This window comes from Haliotis asinina, chromosome 2 (assembly GCF_037392515.1).
Source record: "Haliotis asinina isolate JCU_RB_2024 chromosome 2, JCU_Hal_asi_v2, whole genome shotgun sequence".
Classification (NCBI taxonomy): domain Eukaryota; kingdom Metazoa; phylum Mollusca; class Gastropoda; order Lepetellida; family Haliotidae; genus Haliotis; species Haliotis asinina.
The window spans coordinates 49,564,396-49,592,247 of NC_090281.1; the positions used below are offsets into that span (position 1 = coordinate 49,564,396).

Here is a 27,852-nt window from a genome sequence, read left to right on the forward strand (position 1 = left end):
TTTTTCATGGTATGTACAATATAATATAATAATACAGCTAATAGTATGTCGAGCATGTTCGGTTATTGCACGTTCAATGTCTTTTCGGAAAATAACTATATCTCTTTCCTCCAGAGATTCAGGTGAAATTTAAAAGGCGCAGAATGAGCATGGCGATTACTTCAATGAAATTATGATTTAAGTATGAGGTGACTTTGGCGATGTATGAGTATGTTACATAATTGTACACAAATCCAACTGACGCACTGTTCTGTGGGTCGGTGACATGAAGTCACATGTCAGCGTAGAGATGTCACGTGAAAATACGTCACTTCACACATGCGTAGAATGTCCACCTTGGCTTCAGACACGTGGCCGGCAAGAACAGTATGATGTGGACGGTTTTGTACAAGATTGTGTCAAAACACGTTCTTTGACACAATCCAAGAAACGAAGTCTTTTTGTTCCATGTCATATCCCTTCGTTTCCATGACAATCAAACACAATAAATTATCACACATGGCTTGCGTCTCGGACCGGAAGTCAAGTACCATTTCCGGGCCACAACTTGACTCCTTCATAGCACATTTTAGAGGGGACATTTAATTACCAACATTGACCATGACGTCACGTCACGTAACGCTGTCGTTATGTGTTTGCGACGACGCCGTCTTTACAGTCCTCTGGCGCACACGTCCCCTCCCACGGTGGTGGCGATGCCTTTTCTTATTGTCGTGGTCATGGCGGGTGGGTCTGCGGCCACGTGATCCACGGCCCCGACCACGACCTCGCTTCTTTCTGTTCCTGTTTCTCCTTTTCTTTCTTTGTTTCTCACATTTTCTCTTGTATCGCTTTGGATTGTCTAACATTTTATGAAGAATTTCACAATCATGTTTACACCTGTCCTTATATTTATCAGGCTTTTTTTCTAAACGACCTCTAATTAAAAGTTTGCACCACCGCCGTCGGCGTTTACGAGTTCTTTCAAGTCTCCGCTTTACAGGTGGGACCGTAGACGTTGAAAGAGTTGTTGTCGCCACCGTAGTAGTTGTCGTCACCAAAGATGAATGGGTTGACACAGAGTCTTTTTTTGGTTCGAGCGGCAAGAAATAGATTCTCATGTTGTCAGTTGAGTTGCCGAGCCTAATAGTGCCATCGTCGTCAATGGCGAGGTAGACCTTCCGGTCGCCACGGCGATGAAAGGAGTGACGGTACATGTTGTAGTCGTTAGTGTTGTACTCTTCGACAAAGTAGCAGTGGCGTTCGTTCGGCGTATCCTGGAGACAAACAACAGCTGATTACTAACTAATTACTGGAAATGAGAAGGAAGAGGTTCATCTGTACTCAAAAGGCTTTAACCATTAGGCTACCTGATCAAGCAATGAAATATCAAATGTGAAAAGTATGTTTTAGACTTAAGAAGGTAACAACTTTGAAAGATCCGTTTGAGTAGATTATCGTTCAAGCACTAAAAAACAAGGTGGTCATAAAAGTAAAATGCACAAGGTAGACCCAGCTTTATTTATAATTCATTTAGCTGGAGACTGTTAAACGGAAGTGTTTACGTGATACTTACACTTGCATACACCTTGGAGTCGTTATTCACGCACAGGAACTTGTTTGCGTGTCTCCCTTTCATGGCAACAGTTTTGTTGATTCCGCTTGTCATGATAAGTACAGCTGGAAAAAAAGAAACGGCGGTTACTTTTTAGAAACATTTTGCAAGTTCATAAACTAGGTAGAAAACAATTCAGCTCTTGTCGTAAATCTTAGCAATGTGTCATCTGATTGTTTCATAAGCGGAAGTTCGGTTAAGACTAAGCACAAATGGCCAGTGTTCGTGTCCATACAGACGAGTATCACAATCATCTGTTGTGCCCGCTTGTTCACACACATCTCAGTTTCTTCTTATATATATGAATGGCATTCTTGATAATGTTTACACACGGATAAACTGAATGTGCTCATTGTTCCTAACACCTAAACATGCGACCATGTGACCTTGATATACATGATTGGGGTTATCTCCCTTGTGTGGATCAGTTCCGTTAATTCAGTACACATCCTGCATTGTATTGGACCGATACGAAAACGGTTAACTATCTTATCATGTTCCGTTGATAACACGATACATAATGTCAAATGCGGTATTCAGCATGTATGTATTTATAAATGCCGTTGCGTGTACGTTTGCTGTCAGTCACTCGAAGTTGTTCGGGTCAGTTGACGAACCAAGATAACTCGAGGACATTCGATCTTTGATAGCCCTTGTAGTTCTGAACAGCCAGAATCCATAATAAGCTGACATGTTTGTTTGTGGAAGGACTTACATCAATCGTATCGAGTGATTAAGTATAAGTGTTTACGAAGTCTCACTTAATCAGACAACATGGCCATTTGGCCCGGGGATCGCTCCTGGGGTGTTAATTTCAACTATCTCTCCGATCCGGAGACAAGACAAGAAGCCGTAATCTCGTGATAAATCGGTACTTACGTCGAGGATATATGCGAGGTCGACCGTGTACTAAATCACGTGAGAATATATGAAATATTGATCGTATAGATCACTCACTGACGGAAAAAAAGTCAAATCAAGTTTGAGAAATACGCGTAGGTATCTGCACTGTGGGCTCGGGTACTCCCACTTAGAATTATATTTGTTGATGACAAATATCTCCCCCGCACACTGAAGAGCTTACGTGTATATATCAAATAAGAAAAGTCATGTGACGGGACTGACAGGCAAGCCTACGTGCTTTGTTGCCACCAACATGCTCCATACACTAAATCTCATTGAACATTCCTGGAAAGCTTACTGCGGTGTGCACTTAGAAGCATTTATTGAGGTAAAAAAATCCCTGTACACTCCATACATCTACATGGGTTAGTGTAGCAGTTGTCCGCCGATACTCCTAGGTCCCATTTCACAAAGCGTTCCTAACGATACGACCCGTCGTAACCCTATAGTTTACCACAGGCTCACGAATATCGTAGCGCTATGAAACGTTTGTGTATCGGAACCCTGAGCGTTGGTAGTGCTATGGCATTCGTAAGACCACGATAACATGTAGAGTTACGACAGGTCGTAACGTTACGAATGCCTTGTGGGTCGGGAGCGTGGCTGGGGTCGTTCTCTAGCATAAGTAGCAACATACAGAGATGTCAGTTCGACACATCCGAGAATTCGTCTCAACCGAGTTCGAGACAATGGGGTTCGACTGTACAATAGTGACAAGGATTTATAAGTATATAACTGACACAATGAGTTCAAAGCAGAAATCAAACAACCCCTTTTCATAACTCCGGTTTAAACTGTTTTATCCTGACACGTTAAAACCGTCAATACAAACATATCCTGACAGGTTTATGAAAATGGAGCTACGAGACAGCATAACAACATAACAAAAAATAAGAAGGTCGTAGGACAAAAAGACACTTGTGTACACACATACATATAACCATCGATGATCATAAACAGTCGATCAATCACTCAGTGTCTTATTCGCGACATTTGTAACCAAAGTATGCAATCACCTTCATACGTTTAGTTTCACAAGCGAAAGATATCTGACACACCATGAATACATATCTCCGTAATTCTATACTTTAAGGGTATTCTATCCTTTATGATAGTAGAAATTGTGGTCTGATATCCAATATGCTGACAATGAAATTCACGCGCTATTGATGTACGTAACCAACACGTCTAACTACGCAAGGTGCACGCCTGATCGACAGTCCCTTTGATATGTACGTGCCCTTGCTTGATATGGACAAGCTGCTAACATGATGTGTGTATGATACTGATTAGGAACTTCTGTAATCGATAAAAATAGACGATTGCATTATCACCCCAAATACATTGTACAGTCATTAGATGAGCTGTCATTATACATACAGACAATTACTTACATATTGTTGAGCCGGCGTGGAACAGAACAGTCCGTTTGAACAGCTCGTGTAAGAAGATTGGTAATTTGTTACATTTCCAAGTAAGTTTCCCAACTGATGACTTGGAGTTAAAGAATTCAAGTTACTTAAAGGTTGAATGGGAGAAGTATCAGACATATGTGTGACTCACGCGTACCGCGAGGTGTGCATTTCTACGGGAGATGTGTTTCAGCTCTTTGGATTAACTGTCCCTGACGTCTTGTATGAAAATGCAAAATTGACACAAAGAAGGTAAGTTGTGTGCCAACTTCATTAAGATGTTACAACCACGCCTACATAACCTTGAGTATCGCCTCTGTTGTGTTCCGGATTGTGCAACACGGAAACCGACAGGTCTGTTGACACCACTGTATCAACAAGGAAACGCTAATGTTTCTCAGGAATAGAACACGACACAAGCCAATAAGGCCGGAACGGTTACCTTGACCAATAAGGCTAGTTGGTCATGACTGATAATATTGCCACAGGCTGTGTTTGTATTCTCTAAGTAAACAGGCCCTGTATACACGTTCTCAGGCCATGTCCGGGCGCTTACCATTACAGGCAAGCTGTAGATAACCTAGCCACTACCCCACCCCACAGGGTCACCACTTACATAACACCCATTAATGTAACATCAGGAGGTGGTTTAAGTCAGCGTGTATTACGTTCAGCCTTGCTTTCTGGTTGCATCGAAAGTCGTGTACTGACAACAGGTTACAGATACGTCCAAGGTCAAATTCAGCAACATTTTTTAATTCAGGTGTGTACATGAAACATATTCGAATCAGGTTTCTCAGTTATTGTATTGCAGTATTCGAAATGCACGACCAATCGAAGAAAAGGTTGTAGGAATGCTAGCGCAGAGTGTTTTCAGCGAATAAAGCTATTTCAGTTGGCAATTGACGTCTAAAATTAACCCAAAGGGGTGAGTGTGACCCTGAATACTACAGTGCCGAAATGACACGGCCCCACATTGGAGTAATGTAGTAAGCTTGTATTGCCGATGTCTAGTTATGGGACTAGTTAGTCACGGCTTGCTCACTGCGTGAAGAACGCTTCCGTATTTCTAATGACAGGCGACTTTTCGATTCATGTCACAGATCTGACAGGTGCAACCATTAAGACACGCCCGTACGGAATCGATTTGTCAAGATTTTGATCGATTACATGATATAAGGTACTTAATGACGTAATATTTAACGTCTGCTCCGAAAGGCACGTGACGTGACGTAAATGAATGCAAGCAGACGATATCCGGTATGCCAGTTTTTATTTCTGAAGACTTTACGGATAATCAATAATTTATTATTACCATAAATGTTGTGACAAAATGTATTTACATGCAAACAGATGAATAGGCTATTTTAAGACGGCGTAATTCTGTCGATGGATGTAAATAATTATTGATTAATTGATTCTGAGTACTTCATTCAAAGGTGGAAACATTCTTCTGCGTTTGAATTTTACCCAGCAAAGAGTTAGACAAGGTTTGATTGTTGTGGCCCAAACAAGGCCCCGTGGGAGGCTTGCAAACTTACGCGACCTAAAACGAGACGAGGTTCGACGTGGGTCAGATACTGTCACTTTAAAGTTAATCTGTTTCATTGGGCAAATTGAAGCCAAATCCTAAGCTAGATCGTGTGAATAGGATCTTGTGTATTGACTATCCCATAATTGCCCCAGTTGCCCTGAGGGCGACGACTTTCCGTGACGGCGCGTAACGCAAGGGCAGCGTCAGATTCAAACGTCGAGGCGAAACATTGAGACAAAGCATCATATATCGTGCGCGAATTTCGCAGACCACACTGAGGAGAGATTGCCATGGCCGTGATAGTTATTCACGGTTGATAATCCACCGTAGGCTATTGGGTGCCGTCCGAGTCAAATGCCCTGGTCAGGGCTGTCAAAGTCTCTAGGGTTCTTACAACGAGACGGGTCCGACATCTACCTCTGCACTGTGACGGCTACGGGCGATACGAACTCCTGAAGCGCTCGCCTGTCAATAGTTATTGCCAAAATGGCACCACGAAAGACCAGTCAGACCAAAAATAGCCACTCTGTATAAATCGAACCTTTATTGTACTCCGCTGATTTAGGAAAATGAAAAATCCATACAAAAATAACTACAGGGTGTTTTGCCTTTGAGAGGAAAGCAAACAATTACCAAACATATTGGCTGCAACGCCAGACATACCGGGACTGACTGACAGCTGTAATGTTTTGAAGAGTATTGAATTTAGTTTCTACTGGCGTGAATCATTAGCACATCGTTCAGAAGGATACGTAAGGGATGATTAAGACTTTGTGCATGCATAACTCATTGGCACGTATAGTGATTCTGATCGTCAACAGAGTGTGAATGTGTCTACCACGGTTTTGCATTCAGATAGCCGCCTATCCACTATCATGTTGCAGCGTCATAACACGCTCGCGTTATCGCTGAGAGTTAATAACACAGATTCCTTATAGTACTTGACAACTAAACCGAGATCGGTTCTGGGCACTCGGAAAACAAAGCACGGCCGGGGCAGTCTGGTGGACCCTTCGGTCAGACATTCGGCAGTAGTCGTACATGATATGAAGAAGTATTAATATCAATATCACTTACAATCCGGCTGAATGAATCCATAATGCACGCATTTTTTGCGAAATCATTCCTGGAGAGTGTGTTAGACATTACTTAATAGCTGGGGGATGGCGGAGATGGCACCTGTTTGAAAGAGCCGTCTAGTTCTCAGTGAGTTTTACACCAAATGACTCCTGACTACTCAAGCAAGCATTGGTAAATTTCACATCACGGATATGAGATTCACAATGATATGTCAAATAAAAGCTGTTGGGGAGAGGGGTAAAATCTAAATTGCAGCTAATGTAATATTTGAATTAGGTTGAAAGATGTGTGGAATTTCATCGTGGTAATGTGGACTGATTTCTGATCCTGTTGCTGGTCAGAAGCAATACCTACCTTTGCATGACATGGCAGTTCGTTGATTATGAACATAAAGTATCAGATCAAATTATAATGGCTATAGTGGACAGTTGACAATCGGGTGTTTTAACCCACAGAGGGACGTTTCTCGGAGACATTGCTATCAAATCGCATCAGTTTCGCCCAATCATGATTCACAGACCATGTTAACCTAACGGAACCTTCAATCAAATATCTTAGGGTTTCGGCAACTCCGTTTAATGACTCTATTTGTCAAACATTTAATGGTTTATTCAGCAATGTTGCACGTTGTGACAGGTAGATCGCGACGACAAACGTGGTCGATGGACCAAGAACTCAGCCGTATCGTATATCCGCTAAAGGTGACACTATCGTTAATTCCGAACACATGAGAAGGACGCGCCCAGGCTTGCTTCACGATAGCTGAAAAAGTCGTCTGCTCCACACAAATGTCTATTAAACAGGAGCTTTGCACATCACATGGCAAACTGGAAGAGGATCGGCGCTATTTTACTCCGCACGATCGCTCTTTGACAAAGGTGATCGCCAATACGGTACGAGCAGCCCTACCATCATTAAAGGGCTCGACGGGCAGTTAGTCGCTTAAAGCCCCTAGACACCACGAGGCGCTAGCTTGGTCCATGATGTATGGAAACAGAGCGGGGATATAGTACATAGAACGACATAGCACCAGACAAAAGCCCCAGTGAATATTGTACTTCAGGGTACGGTAATGAGACGGGTATATGCACTGGCACAAATCACACTGTAACCCGTAATTAGCTTACCGGCAGTGTGAAAATAATTCTTAAACACAGGTACACCACCCACTAAGAAAATTTGCACTTAGTCGCGACTATACAAGTCAGTCTACCCGGTTCATATGCGAGTTACATGTTAAGCGGGTAGGTTCCAAAGGAGAGATTGGCGTTAACTTTGCCTCACGTTGCTGAAATGCTTAGGCACTTGAGACTGTACGTTTCGCGTATTAATACCGACTAAACAATTCTGTGAGGTATATATCGGTCCCGTGAGTTCATTGAACTTTCAAAGTGAATTTGTCATGCATTACACAATGAGGTTAAACAGGGGGTAAGGCTCACGAACGTACATCACTTACTCCTGTTAATACACAGCACTGCGTGCCCTTACTCGGATCAGAATCACTCGTCCGTTACGGACCCATCGTCTCACAAGCTAAATAAGTGTCCACGAAACAATGAAAAACGTATAGGTGCATGACAATCAGTAAAAATCATAAGTTCGTAAAATATGAATGATATCTTTGATCGAAACGACCTGGTCATGTAGAAGTCTGTAGTTAATTATCCTTTAAACCGGAGAGCGATGTGTACGCATACATGTATGAAATACTATCAGCATCACCTACAGGTGGATAACCAATGAAGGTACACTCTCTAGCACATGTAAATCCGAGCACGTTATAATTACATGCATTATGAATATCACATTGCAACAATGTACTATGCGATGCGTTCAATACATTCAACGTGTGTTTACTCAAATCATCCGCATCAGTGTAGGTCAAAGATTAAATCAACCAAGAGAGATGAAATAGAAATGAGACTGTTTAGCGGTGCACCTAGAGAAGCTAAGGCGCCTGTCTATCTTGGGACATGTTGAACACACGTGGGCCGTCATCTTTGCAGCTCTAAGCGCATGCAACTACTGCTTTTGGAACGACAAGTGCGCGAAACGCACGTTCAAAGGATGCCAGTCAGCGTTATCATCTCAGAAACATGCACTTCTAGACTAGCGTACTCGCAACTTATTCGGCAGATCAAAATAAAATTGGAATTTAAGGAGAACATAACCACTGAGACTTCTTTTAACGTGCTCAGATATGCAATAGACACTCATGGGGGAATTCGTCGGACTGGCCGACTATGATATGACAATAATTTTAACACCGACGAAAGTGAAACGTGCCGAACATGTTCTATACAGCATATTACACTCGCTGCAGAGAAACACAGATGTTTCGGGAAGATATAAATTAATCGTAGAGAAGAATGTTATGACAAACATGTTTGATGTGTTTGTGGGGCTCCTCATCAATAACATTCTGACGTGGTGTTAGACAGGGATCACTACTACTTCCTATTCTTTTGTCACTATCGGCAAATAAATAAAGACAGATGTCATACCGTTTGTACAAACGAACAAATCATACGCAAATGTATAAATGTAAGAGAATGTAGATTATAAACACCACTAACCTGATTCTCCTTTTTCTCGACTTCCAGACACATGTCCATCCTTCGTAATCGCAATATACCAGTTGTTTTTGCTCTGCAGGTGTAATTGTCTCACAGAATCCTGCCAATACCTAGGGTGTGAATTTGGTATAGGGGGTTCGGAAAGTTTAGGCTTTGTATATGCAGTTCCGCTCTGTTCTGTGACAACCATACAACAAACAATAGAAACATAAAAACACAAGGAGTTCATTGCCTCGGCAAACCAACGAATCCCATGCACTTCGCGTGCGTGAATCAAAGTTAGGTACGTGGGATGGAGCAAAGCTCTTCAGAGAGCTCCTATCCAGAATCTGTATGGTAACGATCACATGACAGGGTATATCCACCACATGAATACTTTGAACATTCATATACATATATATAAATAAATAAAAGCTGTAGAACACCACACAAATGTAATCCACAACTGTCAAGGTTAATCTTCACAAACACCGCTTTGGTTCTGAGCGGATCCTTTTCGTTGTTGAAATTTGGTAACACTCCTTTACTGGTCCAAGCATTCTCCAGAGGATAACACATTTATAACATGGCCGGTCACTTGAGTCCGCCATGTGGGTTATCTCTCCATTGGTTTCTTGGTACACGTCTACCAATATCGCACCCATGAGAACGTCTTACACACACCTAGGGCCACTGTGCTCTGCCGACGATCTGAAATAGAAACAGGCGAGCGTTAAATATGTAAAAAAAAAAAAACTATCGGAGATGATTAACCATCATACAGTCCTAATGGTTCTTCAACAGCTGACACAGTTAAAAACTGACGGTGAGGGTTGTGTAAACGTCGGAGAGATCGAGCAGCAACCAAAAACATTTTTGGACTGATAATTTGCTATTAAAATTTGAAGACAATTCCGCGAATTTACTAACACAATTGGAAGACTTACCTTCATTCTAACATACACGTGGAGTTACCTATATACTGCCGTTGAGTTATTAAGTCTAAATGTAATCGAATGGATGCTCGTCGCCCACAGCAGTCAGTGAACAGTGAGGACGTTCGGAGTGTGAGTCGGAACACTGGTGAATACCGGGTATGTTGAGCGACAAAACAGTTGTACTACAGGCGGCCACAGAGCACTACTCTACAGATGGCATCCACAACCCAGTAGGGATCCGATAGCCAGACAGCATATAGCTGACACCATTAATAGTGCTCATTGCTGAATGTGAACTGTCTCGTCTTGGCCGAACGTCAGCCGGCCACACGTGCTCACAGAACCATGAAATTTTCAATCACAAACGCTAACCCTGTCGTGGAGTGAGAGGTTGTAAAAGCACTAGTTCAGGTCGTCATTGCTTTTGTTTGTGTTTCTCCATCCCTTAAATACAGTCTTCACTTTAACTAAATTTAACTAATGCTTTTAACACAGACATTTCTTAAGATGTTGGAAGACAATGACGAGTTCCCAGGACAATAAATGCGTTAGAGCGATTACGATGGAATATTAAAATTTAATTTTATTTGGAAAAGGAGAAAGAGAACATTTAAAACCTAAACCTGTCTAGACATGATCTAGACTGACAATAATCTATCAGTTTGTCAACGGTATATCTCCTTTGAAAGTCAGTTGTAAAAAATAAGTATCTGAGTATCTACATGGCGATTGTACTTACATACACAAAGAACACAGTCACTGGTCCCTGTGGGTTTGAGACTAAGCGACCTCAAGCCGCTCTGCTTGAGCTTCTGACAAAGACAGTCAGGATGGGGGCCACACCTGAGTATGTGCCCGCACCCTACCCCTCAAGTACCACCATCGGCGCGTGTGGGTGGGGGAGGAGGGAGCTAACGCCAATGACAGTTGGTCACTCTTGGGCGCACGTGAAACGGACACAAATCAACTTCGCTTACACATTCTTCCCTCCAACAAGCTATTAGACCTTGATACATGTAATATTTACACAGCTGATAAATACATGTTTAGAGAAAAACCCCGTTACGAAGTTGATTTGTGTGCATCGTTGCAACCACGATCAAATGGAAATTGGGAAAACACATATTCAGTGCATTAATTATTGCTGAACGGTAAAACGGTAATTTGTTTCACAGCTTACTATGAGATAAAAATCAAGGACACAATAAAATGTGATAAGCGTTATCTGTTTAAAGTGATTTATCATCGATTCAGTAACTGGATTAACGCATTCCGTTGATTCGTCTGTTCAACCACACACGAGCGCTTCATGAATGAACCAGCCCAGTGGTTTCAACAGCCACGCAGTGCACGAGGGGTAAAAACAGAGACGGGACTTGAGACGACTCGAAGAGTTCCATTGGAACCGGTGTAAACTCAGCGCCGCAGGAGAAATAACCGTTTTTTTAGCAGGAGACGCGTACCAAGGAGGAATGATACCAATGCTTTAAGCGAACATCTCGCAAAACTGACACACACGATGTACTAACGTCTCATCAAAACATTTAATGAGCCGTGGTAATGAAAATGGGCGATCTCATGTGAAGCTACAGTTAGTTTACGTATGATTTACTTGGGGACCACTGCACAGGAGTTGAGAATTTTTCATGTAATTATAAAAGTTTTCCAACCCTGTGCTCTCTTACCTACAGGCAAAAGCGACTTGGGCAGGCAGAAGTTTACACAAGCCTATATATATGCACTAGCGGCAACCCACTTATCGAACGGACCGGTTTGTTAATATAAGTTACTGCAAGATAACCTCACGATCTACCTGTTTTTCTCTTCCTTAGTGTGTTCTGTATTGAAACATGTCGTTATTATCCATGGATCAGATTATTGTCACTTTACTTAATTCCTGTTTTCAAGAGTAGAATATACTTTAAGAACGAAACACACAAATGTCGTTGTTGAAAACTATATATGTTTCAGTTCAATATGAACTGTCATGGTGATAATCTCAAATGTCAGATGGTTTGAAATGACAGGCACGAAAATAATATAAGTTATCAGTGCAGTATACAGCTGGCAAAACGTACTCTATCAGTGTTACGATTGATCTATTAAGAACTGGCAGGACGCAAAGAAAAAAGCGTGGCATGTCAGCATGAGTGGTGGTAAGTAAGTCGCATGTCACTGAAATAATGGTAAACAAATGAAATTAAAAGAAAATTACCGTTTGATGGCTCATCGTTGCTAGCACTGTTTACTGTCCAATGGTTCATGATACAATGATCGTAGCGGCTTAGGCTGCTCTCTGCGCATGTGCGTTAACAAGCAAAATGGCTGCGGTGAGAAGATGCAGGGACCTACTGAGGAGTTTGCGGCCTATATTATGGAAGGAGGGCATATTTACTAAACAACCAGTTCCAAGGAGGAGTTTGTACATGATAGCAGCAGCCAGTGGTTGCACCTTAGCAATACACTGGTTTTATAAACAAGGACAAGACATAGTCCCGGTCGTTCACGCTCGTGAAACAGAGGTGAGGGTGTCATAAGAATTCCTCTCGCATACTTTACCTTTCGCCGTTTATACACAGTGCAGTGAAAATCACTCTAGATTAAAGTTGATTTCGTTTCAGAATACTCATTAAAGATCAGATAATGGCGCCAAGGTGAATGTCTAATCCCTCAGGTGTCCGGTTGCAGTGTTTTTATAACAGTTTCATTTGTAAACATTGCGGCTGACTTGTTTCGTCTTGTCGGGAAGTGGTTTAATAGTGTCTGTGCCGGTCGTGATTTCGAAATGCCATCGCCATGTCCTCAGTCAAAGTCCCAAATATAAACTTTGCAATAAGGAGGTTGTGTAAGATAGTGTGCTATATTAAGGAATGAGTGGATGGTTTCTCAGTTTTCGACAGCTAGCTGAATACGTAAATCACAGTTATCTCCCTTGAAACCATTTGCCTTGTATGGCGATAACGCATTAATAGGGCTGATGAGCGTATACATAATTAGCCTGTGCTTGTGAGACATCATTAACTGATAACATTGTTTAGCAAAGAAATATATGTCATTCTAAGTGAAAGGTAAACCATTTATTGGAATAAGGAGTGTCTCTTTCCTCACGTGAGGTCAGATTGTTCCTGTAATAGTTATTTAATAATCGCATTCATAACTGAAACAGAAGAGAAGAATGTTGATGTGTAGGGATTAAATAAACTTCAACATTTGCTTCTGAAAATGGCCCAGTTTTATTGCTTGAAAACACAGCCTGCTTTGCTAGTTCCTTTCTTTCACAGTATCAGCACACTGGATTGTGTTGATGGATTTAACAGCTATGAAATGTAATATCCTTTTTGTGTTCAGGGTTATTAATCTTGAGCTATTTTTTCCAACATGGGTGAATGTTTGAGCTGTTTTCTCTGTAAGCCACAACCACAGAAACTCATCTTAAACCACACCTTTATTGGTTTAAATTGTAATTATAATTGATGGACAGAAACAAGTGGCCATTTCTTCTCTCTCTTCAAATTTGTGAGTGACAGACCACAGTGCGTGAACTCTTGATATAAGGCTCATATATATGTTGGGAATGGTTTACAAACATATTTCAAAACACTTTTAATTCAGATGATAATGAGCCCTGTGTGGGAATGAGAATTGCCTGCAACTTGAAATTACTCAGTTCAGATTCTTTTTCCTCTGTTTTTTTTTGGCACCGAGGGCAACACATTGATAGGGATCAAAAGGAGTATGGGTTCCTCATATCAGTTACCAAACTTCATAACTACTTTAACATAATGTCTGCAAACAATAATATCACATAACATTTTAAGAATTAATGTGCTATCAAATCTTATTAACTGTTTGTGCATTTTCAACTCTAAATATCAAATTATGAACATTGGGTGTTTTCCTTGATTCTCAAGGGGAACCATAAACTGACCTGCCTCTACCTAAATTACTTTCATTGACAAATGAATGTTAAGTTAGTTTCTGGATTTTACCAAACTCAATGGATATCCATGATTTGGCTGTCTTAAGTTACATTTGTTTTTCCTAACCTTGAAAGTAAAAGAATGGACGCTAAGCAAAGAGTCTTTTCTAAACAAAGTTGATGTTATCAAACAAATGCTAAGATTTTCAGCTGCCAATGGAACATACTCCAGTCTAGTTGTTAATTATTTTGAAAAGGTGTGAAAGGGAATCGCTAAGTCTTTTTGTTCAATCATGATGTTAGAGTAACAGTTTAATTAAGGCATTTGACTTGGAGCCAATTAACGAGTATTAAGTCATTGCACAACCTATATTGTTGAAGTAACATTTCTAACAATCAGGCATGCTAAACAAACACTTTCTAATACTCTTTTTTACTTGATTGAATTCATTCAATCTGGTGTGAACAGTCCTTTTAGTGAAAGACAATGGCACTTTAAAAAGCTACCGGTTAATTGCTTGTTAATTGAATAATCCATTATAAATAGCTTCTTTCAGGTCAGATGTGATTGTAACGACCATTCAGAATCTAGCACTTATTCAATTAAGAAGGCATTTGCCATCATAGTTTCTTTTGCGTGTACATTAATTTTTTAAGTTGTGTTTTACATGAAAGAGATCCAAGATACTCAGTGTTTAAAAGTAATTGGTATTAATGTTTCCATTAATCAGTGATTTTAGCTACTTGTCTGAAGGCAGAGGCTATTAAAAATGGTTTTGGTTGAGAAAGTTTAGCTTATCTTTGTCCAAATATTAGGAGTTGAAATAATGCCAATATAAAAGTTTGGTATGTATATTTAAAATCCATGTTAATAAATTATGATCGGAAGGAAGAAACATTTCAATGAAAGATCAATAAGAAACGAAATATATTGTATGATGGCCAGTGTGAAAGAATAAACAAATCCCTGATATGGGAGAGAAAGCAGAGACCGGAATTGGTGATGAAGGGCTGAGGTGCTAGCATGTGGGTGACTGGTTTCGTCCGAGTTGGACTCATCAGACGGAGAAGCTAGTGATGACTGGGAATATATATACTTAGAGAGAGCCGGAGGGGGTGGCCACCGGTACAAGGTGGGCACAGTGATTTGGGCAATAAACAATGCAAATGCTGCCTGCTATTATATGTTGGTGAAACCAAAAGGGTGTTCAGAATCAAACTGTCTGAACACTTTGCAGATATCACACACAAGAGAGACAAACCTGTCGCTCATCTCTTTAATCTCCCAAATCATCATAAGAGTGACTTACCATACACCATCATCACTCAGCTCAAGGCAGACCCTGAGCGGGAGACCACCACTACGATACACCATCATCGCTCAGCTCAAGGCAGACCCTGAGCAGGAGACCACCACTAAACTCCGACGCTCCTCGGAACTTAAGTGGATTTTTGAGCTCCACACGTTCAGCCCGCAGGGTCTCAACGATAAAATTGTTGGTTGGAATTCACCCCGCTTTTCATACCATTTTAAATCCCAGATATATATAATATATATCAGGTGATAATATGTTCTAAGAATATTTATCATATGATAATGAAAAGGCTTGATTCACCTCTTGTGCAAGTCAGTCGGAACATACCCAATATGTAAACGAACTATGAAACTCAATTAATGTAATCTTAGAACGAGTAAACTTTAGATTTGGTCTTTCTTTCTGCAAGGCACAGTACAATGTCAGCAATATTTATGTTTTGATTGCAGAAAAATGAGCCAACTAAAGAGAAGGCCACTCATCGCGAGTTACGGTTTCGTCAGTTTGCCTCTGTGGAATACCAAGGAAACATATATATGACGCCACAGGACTTTCTGGAATCGGTAACTGAAGAGAGTCCAAGACGTAAGTTGGAATCATCTACTCCAGATTGATATGTTGTATGAAGTCCCAGGCATAATTCCAGTCAGGGCTGAAATACATCAGGCTAGTCTGTATGTTGCTGTGTATGAGCCAAGCAAACCAGTAATTGAAAGCATGAGCAACGCTCTGACACTCAAAGTCAAAGAGGAGTGTGACTCTTGTCAGTGTTTGGTTGGTTGATGACAATGCAGCTTTAACCACCAGTCAATTAAAATTCTGTTTGGCAGTGTAACTTCAGCTAATTTGACATGGCACTTAATTCTTCTAAAAATTATCTTTGGAGCCAAGTTCAGGTTTGTAGATTCAACAGATTTCTTGGATAGATTTATGGGGACCTAGGCCATGATGAGAATGGTACTCTGTTATTGATAGCCGGAAGGCTGAGAATGGTACTCTGTTATTGATAGCCGGAAGGCTGAGAATGGTACTCTGTTATTGATAGCCGGAAGGCTGAGAATGGTACTCTGTTATTGATAGCCGGAAGGCTATTCCTGGTAATTTTTTTATTTAAATATCATTATTTGACCCCATGAAATAAACTCCGTCCAATTTTCATACCATATCAGTTTTTGAAAGTTATGTTTGTAGAAAGTTTATGTAATAAGAGATTATTTTTGGAAACCTTGAAATACGTTGACAAATAAACATTATGATGCCCCTGTACCTAAGACTTAGTGTTTTTGTAATCCTCATTTTCTTCTAGGCATAAACTGGTTGAAAATATTGAGTGATATGTTTTGCAACCAATGCTTGGTTGTAAGCTGGTCAGTTAGCTGAAATGAAATGAACGGCATTGAAGTTGAACCTGGGGCGGTGAGGTAGCCTAGTGTTTAAAGTGTTTGCTCATTATGCTAAAACCTGGGGGTTGATTCCCTACATGGGTGCAATGTGTGAAGACCATTTTCTGTCGTCTCCTACCATGACATTGCTGGAAAATATCTAAATGCAGCATAAAAGTCACTTACTGCAATGAACCTTAGAGATATCTTGAATAATTTTGACAGCAGTTTGAACTCATTCAGTGTCAAGCTAGTGACAGACACTCTGAGTCAAACCCAACTGGTCCAGACCTCATATCAGTGTAAAGCCTACCGTAACATAACTACAGTGAAGGGACTCGGAGAGAAGGTACTTGATATTTTCCTGCCACTCATCATTAAGGGGACACAAGAAGGACTGGTTGGCTTGGAGTCAGTATACTTACTGTGTTGAGTAGCGTATTCACGTTAGAACTTCTTCATGGTATCTCAGTGGACTAGTACTCGAAAGCTCACTTCTGTCTGGACCAGTGAAATCTCCCTTCCACACACATACTAGTCTGTTGCACAGTCCCTGAACCTCCTTATTTATCCCACTGTCAGAGTACTTTTTTCCCGGGGGACATTTTTTACCTACAATCCCTCACTCACCCTGCAATGCTAAAAGAAGTCTAAATATCCTCAGGCTCTGAATCTCCCATCATGTTGGGGGCTTCTTTTCAATTTAAATGTGATTGTTTATTGCTATCATTGTGTAATATATTCAGAGTCTAAGCATTAATGTACACACATACATAGCTCTGTGAATGGGATGGTGTTGAAAAGTAGCCTACAGCTCCATTTCATCTCATTCTCTCACTACATTGTTTTGACAAAACAAACATTCCTACCACAAGTGGACTTACGTCTCTAAATCTGTTTAGAAGAAAAAAAAATCCTCAGTAGGGTTAGAAATTAATTCGTTAAATTCAAGGTCAGGATTTGTCTTCATCAACCCATTCTTGTCAAAAGAAGCAACTAGTTGCATGGATTCATACTCAAGATGGCAGTCACTGGATTGTCTGGTCCAGACTCTATTATTTACAGACTGCTGTCATATAGCTGGAGTATTGATGAGTGTGGTGTTACACAATTAATAAACAATTAATAAACAAACAGAAAGTAATGTACATTTTCATGGATCCACATACAAAAAGAACTGAGTTGCCATGTACCTAACAGGGGTTAAAAAATCACATCGCCCGATGCCCGGGACAAGTCAGTTTTCGTTTCGGGCCATCAGATAATGGTATCTTACTTGTCCGTGGACTACCAGATAATTTCCACTTACGGTTTCAAACTGCAAATAATCTTGGATTTAATTTCATATCTGCTCATAATGAACTTATTAAAGTTCGCTGTAATTATGAAGTAAAGGTAGTAGAGAGTGAAATTATCACTCTTCGATAAATAGTCCAGTAAACATTAACATCACACATTGTGTCATAAAATCAGGGCAAGTGGAAAATTAGTCAGGACAAGTTACTTTCGTGAAGTCACTTGCCCTGTGCCAAGTGGCTTTTCAACATATTTTTGAACCCCTGCCTAATGGTAAAAGTGCCAGTCTGTAAGGTTATGTCCATAGACTGGTCTGAATTTTACATATCAGTTCAACTAGCAGAATTATGTAAATTTCGAGCCCTGCTAATGATTGATTGCATCAGGAGATACTATTTTATGAGTTTATTTTGACTCATATACTACAAAATAATTCCAGAATATGGACACAATTTTCAACTGTACCACATTTTAAAACATCAAAGACTTGCTGCAGTGACTGCTTTGTACACAATTCAGCGTTGTGTCACAGGGATTGTAATACAGAACTTTGACAGTGAGCCATTTCCAGGATTATTAGCTATTTTCTGAATTTAGAATGGGTCACTGTCCTTGTATCAATAGCAAACTTCAAAATTTTAATGGGCCATGTTTTATTCTAATGTGCTAAATGGCCCATGGCCCCTGCCTTTCCCAATCCCTGCTATCATGGAGATGTTAGAATGTGATCTTGTCAGCCTATCAGTCTTCTATCTAAAACAACAGAAGCTGTCTTCTCATTAGTGTATACATCAGGGAGGTGACATATTCATGATAGTGTAACTCAGTGAATGCCTCTATCAATGGCCGCATCATACGCAAGTATGCGACACCCCGCCCTAGAAAATTACTTTGATCTTATTCATTCTTTATTTGTTATCATGCATTTCACTCAGGTTTGTAGTTACTATCACTCTGTTAAAGAATTATGTTACCATAATTGTTCTACATATGCCAGAATTGAATATTTTCAGAGCAGTGCCCTTTTTGTAACATGTAAGCAGTGTATTAAAATACTGACCTCATATTTTTTTATGTTCATTTAGATAAAAATATTGACTCTATTTGTTGAACAGCTTAAATTTTAAAAACATTTCGTGAAATTTGTTTAAATTAAAAAGTTATGAGTTAATGTCATGATATATCTCTAGCTTATGATGTTCTGCATATGAGATTTTCATTGATCCTATGGAAGACAGGGCCATTAACCTTCACCTTAGTTTTATGTCCTGATAATGAAAGAGATGAAGTTGTATTTAATTTTCTTATCTTAATCTGTTTAAACTGATTGAGGAAATGCAGCACTTCATAACCTCTTTATCACCTTTCAGATAAAACTTACTTTTCATACCATCTCTACTACACAGGATAGGATCATGATCTAATTTTAAATCAACATGTTTTCAAAATTTACTCCACAAAATTTCACTTTGGTTAAGAAAACAAACACATTGATTAGCTGCTAGGACGACGTCAGTGTTGCAGCCTTCTTTGAAATGGAACGATTGATGGAGTCAGCCTCATTCCTCAGGCTTGGTTAAATACTTATGTGTAGATTTCATGGTTGTGCTCAGACTGAACTTGAAGATTTCTTAAGGACAAGGGCATTTGGGCACTGTTCCAAAAGGGCCTTAGACAAGCTCTGAATTTCAAAGTGGTGAAGCAAGCGACTGGAGGATTGAAGCTTGTTTGCTACCAGAGCATGGCAAGGATCAGAGGATTGAGATGTCTGGAAAACTGGAGCAGCAGTAAAAATAGCAGCCTAAGATCCAGGATAATTAATGCTTGCATGATCACATACGAAGATTAGTTATTTCGGGATGATGACACAAATGTAAATGGTGTTAAGATCTTTTGATTTTAACTGATATCTGTCTATTTTGGTACCAACATTTGATAACATTGATGCATCATTTTGGATTAAGTGGTTCAGGGTTTGTGTAAGCTTTCGTCCAAGCAAGAAGCGTTAGAATTGATGTATATGAGTTTTAATTTTGTTGTTTTTCATTCAAAACTCTCAAGAGTTTAAAAGCTGAGGAAATGATAGAATGGTTGGCAGCCTGTGAACATGTCCACCATAGTCCGGATGATAAACTTTTAGGACTTAAAGAAAGCTTGATATTTTACAAGATGGGTGGGAAGGTATGGATCAACAGAATGTCAGGCGGCCAAGTGAGGATATATGTTAACATCAGGATGAGCTGTACCCATACTGAGGAGGTCTTATCCTAGGTTAGTCAAGCTACAGTGATGGTCTTCTATCATGGAGGTCGCTTGTCTGAATCCCACCAAAGGTCACACCCACAGCAGGAACCCATTTGCCTCATTTTCATTTGCCAGCCACCGTGGATGTAGATTTTGTGTGCTATCATAAAGGTAGCTAGGAAATGGTGTCGCTGCGTACATTGTAGCAGTTTGGTAGAGGGGTTGAGTGTGCACTTGGCAACAAGGTGAGGCCAAGCTATAGATGCTTGTTTTCTTTGTCTGGCCTTTCCAGCACCTCCACCCCAAGGTCAGCTTGCGTAATGGCTACTGTTCATCAACCGACAGCTGGCGATAGATGACGCAGGTGCCAGGTGCTTGGTTTCTGCACTGTTAGCAGAACTTATGTACACATGTAGCGGAGACCAAACGATTCTTAGCAAGGACAGACCAATGGTCTTCATAGAAGTCACTTTGAGTTCTGCAGCTTAATTTTCTGTTACTCCCAAATGCCATTGTGGAAGGACATATTGTGTTAACTTGAGACTGTTTGTATTTTTACATACCGGGGTCTTGACAAATCGCTGACGTTACATGCTAGTCACAGCATGAAGGACCTTCAGAGCTGGCCAGCCCGTATTCTCTGTCTTTCCTGGAGAGTTTGAACTCTGGTGTTGGTATGATTGTAAACGATACATAAATGTTCATACAAATATTGAGGCTTAAGTAAGTCTGGAATGCAAGTTAATTTCATAATCTCCTTAATCTTGTTTGTTTAGTTTGAACACTATGATCCAACAGTTTGATCAGTAAGTGGATTATAACACTAGATTAAGCAAAAGCCTTGCAGGTGGATTGTCCTGCTCGTTCAACTGTCCAGTATGTTTTGCCATTGTAACACATATCCAATCCTTTGACCTCTTGACCATGGCCTATTGAACAGAGGATCTACTGGATAGGGTAAGGTCTGGCTTCAAACCTGTCCATATCATACCAGTGAAAATAAATGATGGTACATGTTGTTACCAAGCTTTAGGACGACACAAGTACTTTCCACCTCATAGTTATTATACTGTGTTTGAGTGAGGTATTCTTGTTTAACAGTATCATGGTATATTGGGAGGCTGGTCCTATGGAACTTGCATTGGTCCGGAGTATTACAAGAAGCCACATGCAACCACACACACATACAGGAACATTGCTACTTAAGTTGTATATTCAACCCATCTCAACCCTATCCCTGTTTCACCTGTCATCTCTGATGAAAATGACCTAAACATTATATATTCTCATTGCAGCCACACCAGTGACAGGGGGAATGTTGCAAGTCACTGCCATGTCAACAATTAAGGGGGTCTGGGGGTATTTGTATTCTAGAAAACTCCCTTAATCTCTTACATTCAACATTAGTGTTACGACGAACACCCAATAAGTTTCATGCGGTTTTACTAGTAGCACATGTTAAAGTAGGCCTTGAAAAATGCTATAATTTAGGAACTATTGTTTAAGAGGGTGTAGACTTTTGTAACACCTTTAGTTGTAGCCATATGAAGTCAGAACCTCTAGAATTGTTCAGGAATTGTATGTTTGGGAATCAAGCTCAGATCATGCTCTGGATGAATAAACAGCAAGCATAGGACACTCAACTTTTCTTGAAGAGGGTAGCTCTGATGTATTGTATGGAATATCCGTGTCCATGTGACTGAATTATACCAAAGTCAAACCAGAAATAAGGGCAGATTTCCTATTAAAATGTCAACTGTTATAGATAGGAAATCTTCATATTGCGAACATGACTGTCAGATAATAAAAGCAGTCCTTTTAAGCCTCCTGCTACCTGTGAAAGTTGGTCGTAGGCAGATCATTACTACTAATCTGTGAGCTAAACGCCCAATCATTGTGCAGTGATTAGACCCTGAGAAATAAGCTGTGTCAATATTGTCGAAAGCTTTCTCCCCGGCCTGAGAGGAGTTTGTTAAGCAGGTCCCAGTATTTGAGGTGATCACAGTCAACTGTACTGCTACATGCTTGTTTTAGTGTCAGCCCATCACACACGTGTGAGAATAAACTTCTAATACCTTTGAACATTGGGACCGACTTTTCTCAATGAACATGTTGTAATGCCCACAAAAACCTTGAGGCAATTTGCACCCGAGAACACTGTCTGATTAACCTTGGGAGCCGATGAGGTGGCTTGCTGCAGACTGTCTGCAAAATCTGTGTCATTAATGAAGACAATGCTTTTCTTGTGCCGTTAGAGATCTGTGTAAGTGAAAGGTGGAGCTGAACCACACCTTAAACATGTAATATCATAACTGTGAAAAATTGGCATTAGAAAATAGGATGGGTCAAAATAAAAGAAAAATGAGTTTGGTTTTCAGCAATACTTCAGCTAAGTCATGACATAAAACAAAACATTTAGCTTCATATATCATACCCACCTGGAAGCCATATTGCCTCATCCATATCCTTACCATCCAACAAATTAGAAGCCAGGTGTCTGCAGTCTTATATATTTATTGAGGGCTTTGTGTGCTACATGTCTCTCTTAAAGTGCATTAGCTGCTCCCTTTTTAAACGTTGTGACCATAACAGTACATGTGATGCATATTCATTTTCCATGTATTTCATTTACCATGTGATATTATGGTGCCATTGGTATGGTTGACATATATTCAGAGTGCCTGAAGAGCAGACAGAATGTATTGTACTACCCATCAAAAGTTTAGACTCACTTGAAGCACACACTGTATGTTATGTATATATAGATGGTTACACTGAATTTTTCCACCAACTTCGGTTAACCAACTGCAAACCTTATGTAGATGAATTTCATGAGGACCATGTGTCAAATTGCGGTAAAGCATGTTCAAATATTGTTCATGTGAGCCCCTACATTTTGAAATTGAACTCGTGAAAATAAACTTTTCTATCTTAAGAATTTGTTTTTACAATACCTCTGTTCACATGTAAAGAGTACCTATGAACAGTATGGAATATTTTACAAAATCTAGTTTAGAACAGTTGACTGAAGTAAGTGGCTACACTTACACTAATGGGTCTAAACTTTTGATAGGAAATATATTAAACAAATATCGTTACCTGAAGCTGAGGCCACATATAATTTTGTGTTAGTAAAACAGTCAGACACATGGAGCATTATCTGGTCTCTGGAATATTCTAAATGTATAATGGTGGTTTGCCTGGTCCAGACAATCTATGATTGATGTTACGAACATCGATCTGTTTAGTTCAGATACATTCACCTACCAAGTCAGCAAGTCTGACCACACGGCCCTGTTAACCACCTCTTAAATCAAGCATGGGTTGCTGAAGACCTGTTCAAACCTAGACCTTTATGTAATCATGCAAATGTGCCTGAAAATGAGGATTGAAAAATGGAAAGGTCAATGTTAGAAAGGTAGTCAAAGTTCCAAACAATATTTCTCATCACAGTAAAACTGGATGATATAAGACTCTAGAGAACCACAAAAGAACCTTCGTCACATCAACAAAAGTTGAGAATATGTCTGCCATCTTGTATCGATATGGCAATTAAATTGTGGTGCAAAATACATGCATACATACAACACAAAGGAAGGAATTTTAAACACTTCTCTGTGTGATTTTAACTGATTAGTTAGAGATTGATTGCTGTTACATTCAACAATAAGTTTCCAAAAATGCAGTAAAAAGTATAATTCTAATTAACAGTTATTATTAAAGTAGATTGGTATGACTTCCTGTTATTTTTAAGTGTTCACAAAGTGATGGAAGTTCATGTTTATCAACTATTTAAGGAAATTGCTTTCAACTGCTTGAAAACAATTTTGTTTCAGAAACAAAGTTATCTGGTTGAATTATGAGACTTAGTGTATATGATATGTATTCTTGAGTCCCTAGGTCACTGAACAGGGTGGCCTAAATCTGTGATACGGTCATCATGACAGATCAAGGTGTTAATGGAGACTATTGATTGATGTGCTGTCACTGTGACTTAACTTGGATAATCTCAACCCATTCGTCACTAACCAGGGTCCCGTTTCACAAAACTCTCGTAAGCTTAAGATCTCGCATCTCTTCTTGTAATATTTGTATCTCTTATACTGCATCATAGCAGGTATGAATACTACGAGAAAAGTTACAAGATCTTAGGCTTACGAGAGTTTTGTGAAACAGGCCCCTCTACTCTTCTAGCCACAGCTACCTGTTGAGAACAAAGATGGTGTCACTGTTGTTCGTGAACAGTCTGTAGATCTCATCTAATAAGTATCTATGGGATCATCTATGGGATCATGTAGAAGACTCACCGATACCAACTCATTGTTACTTGATCAACATGTTAACTATATCTTTGTCCCTCTGGATGCACTGGTTTATTTCGTTACGTCCATTGTCAACTTTTTTGTGTACAGGAAGCAGAAATTTGAGTCCATTAACATTGATTAAATTCCTGGAATTGTCCAGTTCTAGAAGAGGATAATTTTGTTGTACTTTGGTATGTTCGATGCTGATCTGTCAATATCTCTGCAATACCATCCCCTCAAGACCCACTTTGATGAAGTTATGTCATTGCTACCTATGGTTCAAAGGTTGACTTGCTTTAAGACTGGAATTGTGGTATTAATTGATTTGTTTCACCAAGTTCAGCAGTAGTTCATGACAAAGGAGGTCCAAAGTTTTAAGATGCCTGCCACCATGAAATCATTGTTTAAGTGTTATTGCAGGCAATACTAGCAAAGATGGAGCAATATTTGTAGACCATTTCCTGTACGTAGGTTCCTGCTGTCAAATTGGCCTGCTGATGTCTTAAGTGTAGACCCTAGCCAGGCATGAGGGAGACTACGCCAAATACCTACCCACAACCATATGCTTCTCACCCTAATCAGACAGAAACATACATTCTAATGAAGACAGCTCTACTGGGCTATTGTTTACATTAGTGATAAAATGCTCATGAACAAATCACTTTATAGCTTCCTGGAGTTTTGGGCCTTGTAGGGTGCCATGGGGCAGACATCATGGAATATTGTCATGTTGCTACGTAAATGCCATGCATTTGTAATTGCAACAGATAATGTATTTCAGAAAGCAGTTCCGTCTTATTTCTAGAGTCCTGCGGAGATACACCTATCATGTGTTGATACATCTACACATCTAAATGTACACCATTGTTGGAATTGCTGGAGGCTGACTCTAGCCAGTGTTGTATAACACACACATGAATATCACCTGCTTTGTATTCCAGTACTTCGTTCCACAAAGTGATCTCATCACTTCCAATACTGTAGCCATAGAGATCAGTGTTGGCAGTAAGTTTTGTGAGAGTGGGTGCAGAAATAAAGTAATAAATATGTAGTCCAGATCTTTTGCGCATGAAATTTCATTACAGTCCGGGATCATTTCAAAATTTCTTGATTTTTTTATGTGTTGCTGTTTTAAGTCTTTTTTTAAATGAAGTAGATCAGAATCTATGCATGTTGGATGAAAAACGCAGCTTTCTGCATTAACACTTGAGTATTAAAGGGGAATACAAGTTAAATGGCAGTCCAAGCAAGTTTGTGTCAAGTGATCCAAAAAAAAAGGAACAATTAGAAATGTCAAGCCTATGTAATGAAATGTGTTCCCCAATTACTAAATCTCTCACTTTTACACAATTCTCACACGCACATTAAAACACTAAGACTAAGGAACTAAGACAAACCTTGAAGAATCTTAGTAGGCATGGGTCCAGCATCGTGGTTGGGTCTCTTAGTGATATTGTTGTCAAGTTGCTTGGTTTCTTGTTTAATGCTGCACTCAGCAATATTCCAGCTATATGGCAGCAGTCTGTTAATAATTGAATCTGGACCAGATAATCCAGTGAAAAACAGCATGAGCATCGATCTATGTAATTGGGATGCGATGACGTGCCAACCAAGTCTGGGAGTGTCACCTCTAGATCCAATTATTCATCTTTTTCATTAAGCATGGGTTGCTTAAGACCAGTTGTATCCTGCAACTTCATGTGTGTTGTTGAAAAAAGGATATCCCTCCTTCACATGTAAACATGAAGTGTAACCCTCTTGTAAGCTTGCCAGCAGTGATATTGATGAAATGGTGAGAGTGGAATAAAACTACTCACTTACTCCAGCATTGGTTGAGAGAATATCCATACAGAACCCATCATGTTTATGTTTAAGCCCTGCTATTCTGTGCTCATCTCATAATTTAACAAAACACCAATAATATCAAGTGATAAAGAGTAAAAATGGCTTTATCATTCTCCATACATATTTATGTATCATTCCTAAAGTAGTGTGTTTTTTTATCACAAGACATGATCCCAATGGGTTTTATCAAGTCATCACATTGTTAGCTAGCCAAGCCTCACACTGTGCACTTCTAAGCTAATGGGAAATTCAGAATTTTCCTGTTGTATTATTTTTCCATTTAGGATGACATGAGATTCATTTTGAATGAAATAGTGCTTTGATGGTTAGCAGATTGTCACTTGTTAACGTCTTTGTCCATTTCTTCGACATGATACAAGTATCTTGTTTCAATTGTTGGGTTGGCTATTTGGGACAGTTTGAAGGGGTGTTAACCAGGAAGGCATGGGTGGGCATGTGTTTGAAATAGGAGATCTACGTTTCAGAGATCCAGCCATGGATATCTTAAGGGTCAATAGGAACCCATGAGAATTCAAAACAAGCTTATTGACAGAACTAGTTTCATGTTTTCAAGAATTTGTTTTAGAGTGAAAAAAGTCAGGGTCACCTTAGCCTAGTTCCAGGTTGTCTGGTAAGCAGTGAGTGATTTGTGAAGCTCTGTTGGTTGGTTCAGCTGATATTAAGGTACACATTGTTACGATAGTTCTGTGAATATATTGTTGGATGATGGCCAGGTGACGTGTGTCGAACCTTCTGTACGGAGCAGAGACAAGATAGTGCAATTTACTCAGTTGTGACAATCAAGTTAATAATCTGATTATCAATTATCCGTACAATATTGGGCTCACAACACAGAGACAGTGGACACAAGCTGAACACTTACCCGATTTCAGACGAGGGTTATGTGTTCATAGCAGGGAGTGAGATTCTCGGAAAGTTTGTCCCAGTTAGATGGAGCTATAAATAACCCTTATGCACATTGAACTACTTACTTACGTGTTGTGTGATTGATATGGTCGTACCTCTCCAGAAGGGTGTCACCTCAGTAGGTATATCCCTGCATACTACACAATCAGAGGGGTCTGAGGAGAACTCGCAGCCCAACTTGTTTGGGGCCTACTATTCACATGGCTAGAGAGATTCCGGACAGTGAGCAAACGTCTTTGTTGGTCGACAGGCCTGGACTTGTTCACGAGATACCTTTATCAATCAACTACACCCACGAACTCAAAGTGTACACAGGCAGAAAATTAAACACAGTGTTTGTTGTTGTTGTTTTGGTCAATCAGTTAGTAGAAGTGAAGTGTCGCTGGTGAAAAAGGTGGTAACTGACTCATTCTGGAGCCTCCCTCCCACTACCCCCATTCCAAAGCCCACTCACATCAAACATTCAACTAAATCACACTACTCTGGGAAATGTGTCACAGCTTTCTTTAACATGTTGTCTATTTCCTGCAAGATTGAGTACACGTAAAAAAAAATAAAAAATTGGAGTGTTTTCAATTTGAACATGAAAATAAAGGCACA

The 27,852-nt window shown here is 39.9% G+C and overlaps 2 protein-coding genes across 13 annotated transcripts in view; one reads left to right on the forward strand and one right to left on the reverse strand.

Annotated features, from left to right (window-relative positions):
- Positions 1–27,473, reverse strand: LOC137273865 (uncharacterized). Of its 3 annotated transcripts, none has more exons than XM_067806759.1 (4): positions 27,322–27,473; positions 9,103–9,792; positions 1,556–1,659; positions 1–1,256 (listed from the first exon to the last, which is right to left on the reverse strand). In XM_067806759.1, the coding sequence occupies exons 2-4, from the start codon at positions 9,329–9,331 to the stop codon at positions 612–614; spliced, it is 978 nt and encodes a 325-aa protein (XP_067662860.1). In that variant the 5' UTR covers positions 9,332–9,792; positions 27,322–27,473; the 3' UTR covers positions 1–611. The 3 variants fall into 3 exon arrangements, with proteins under 3 accessions (XP_067662860.1, XP_067662858.1, XP_067662859.1); XM_067806757.1 differs by lacking the exon at positions 27,322–27,473 and adding an exon at positions 12,235–12,295; XM_067806758.1 differs by lacking the exon at positions 27,322–27,473 and adding an exon at positions 10,029–10,203.
- Positions 12,322–27,852, forward strand: part of LOC137273861 (calcium uptake protein 3, mitochondrial-like) — a 94,003-nt gene continuing 78,472 nt past the window's right edge. For 8 of the 10 annotated variants that reach the window (XM_067806743.1, XM_067806744.1, XM_067806747.1 and 5 more), the window contains exons 1-2: positions 12,330–12,541; positions 15,704–15,839. In XM_067806743.1, coding sequence (XP_067662844.1) covers positions 12,341–12,541; positions 15,704–15,839 — 337 coding nt within the window. In that variant the 5' untranslated portion in view covers positions 12,330–12,340. Of the gene's footprint in view, positions 12,542–15,703; positions 15,840–27,852 lie in introns of all 10 variants that reach the window. The other 2 variants (XM_067806745.1, XM_067806746.1) reach the window with 2 other exon arrangements.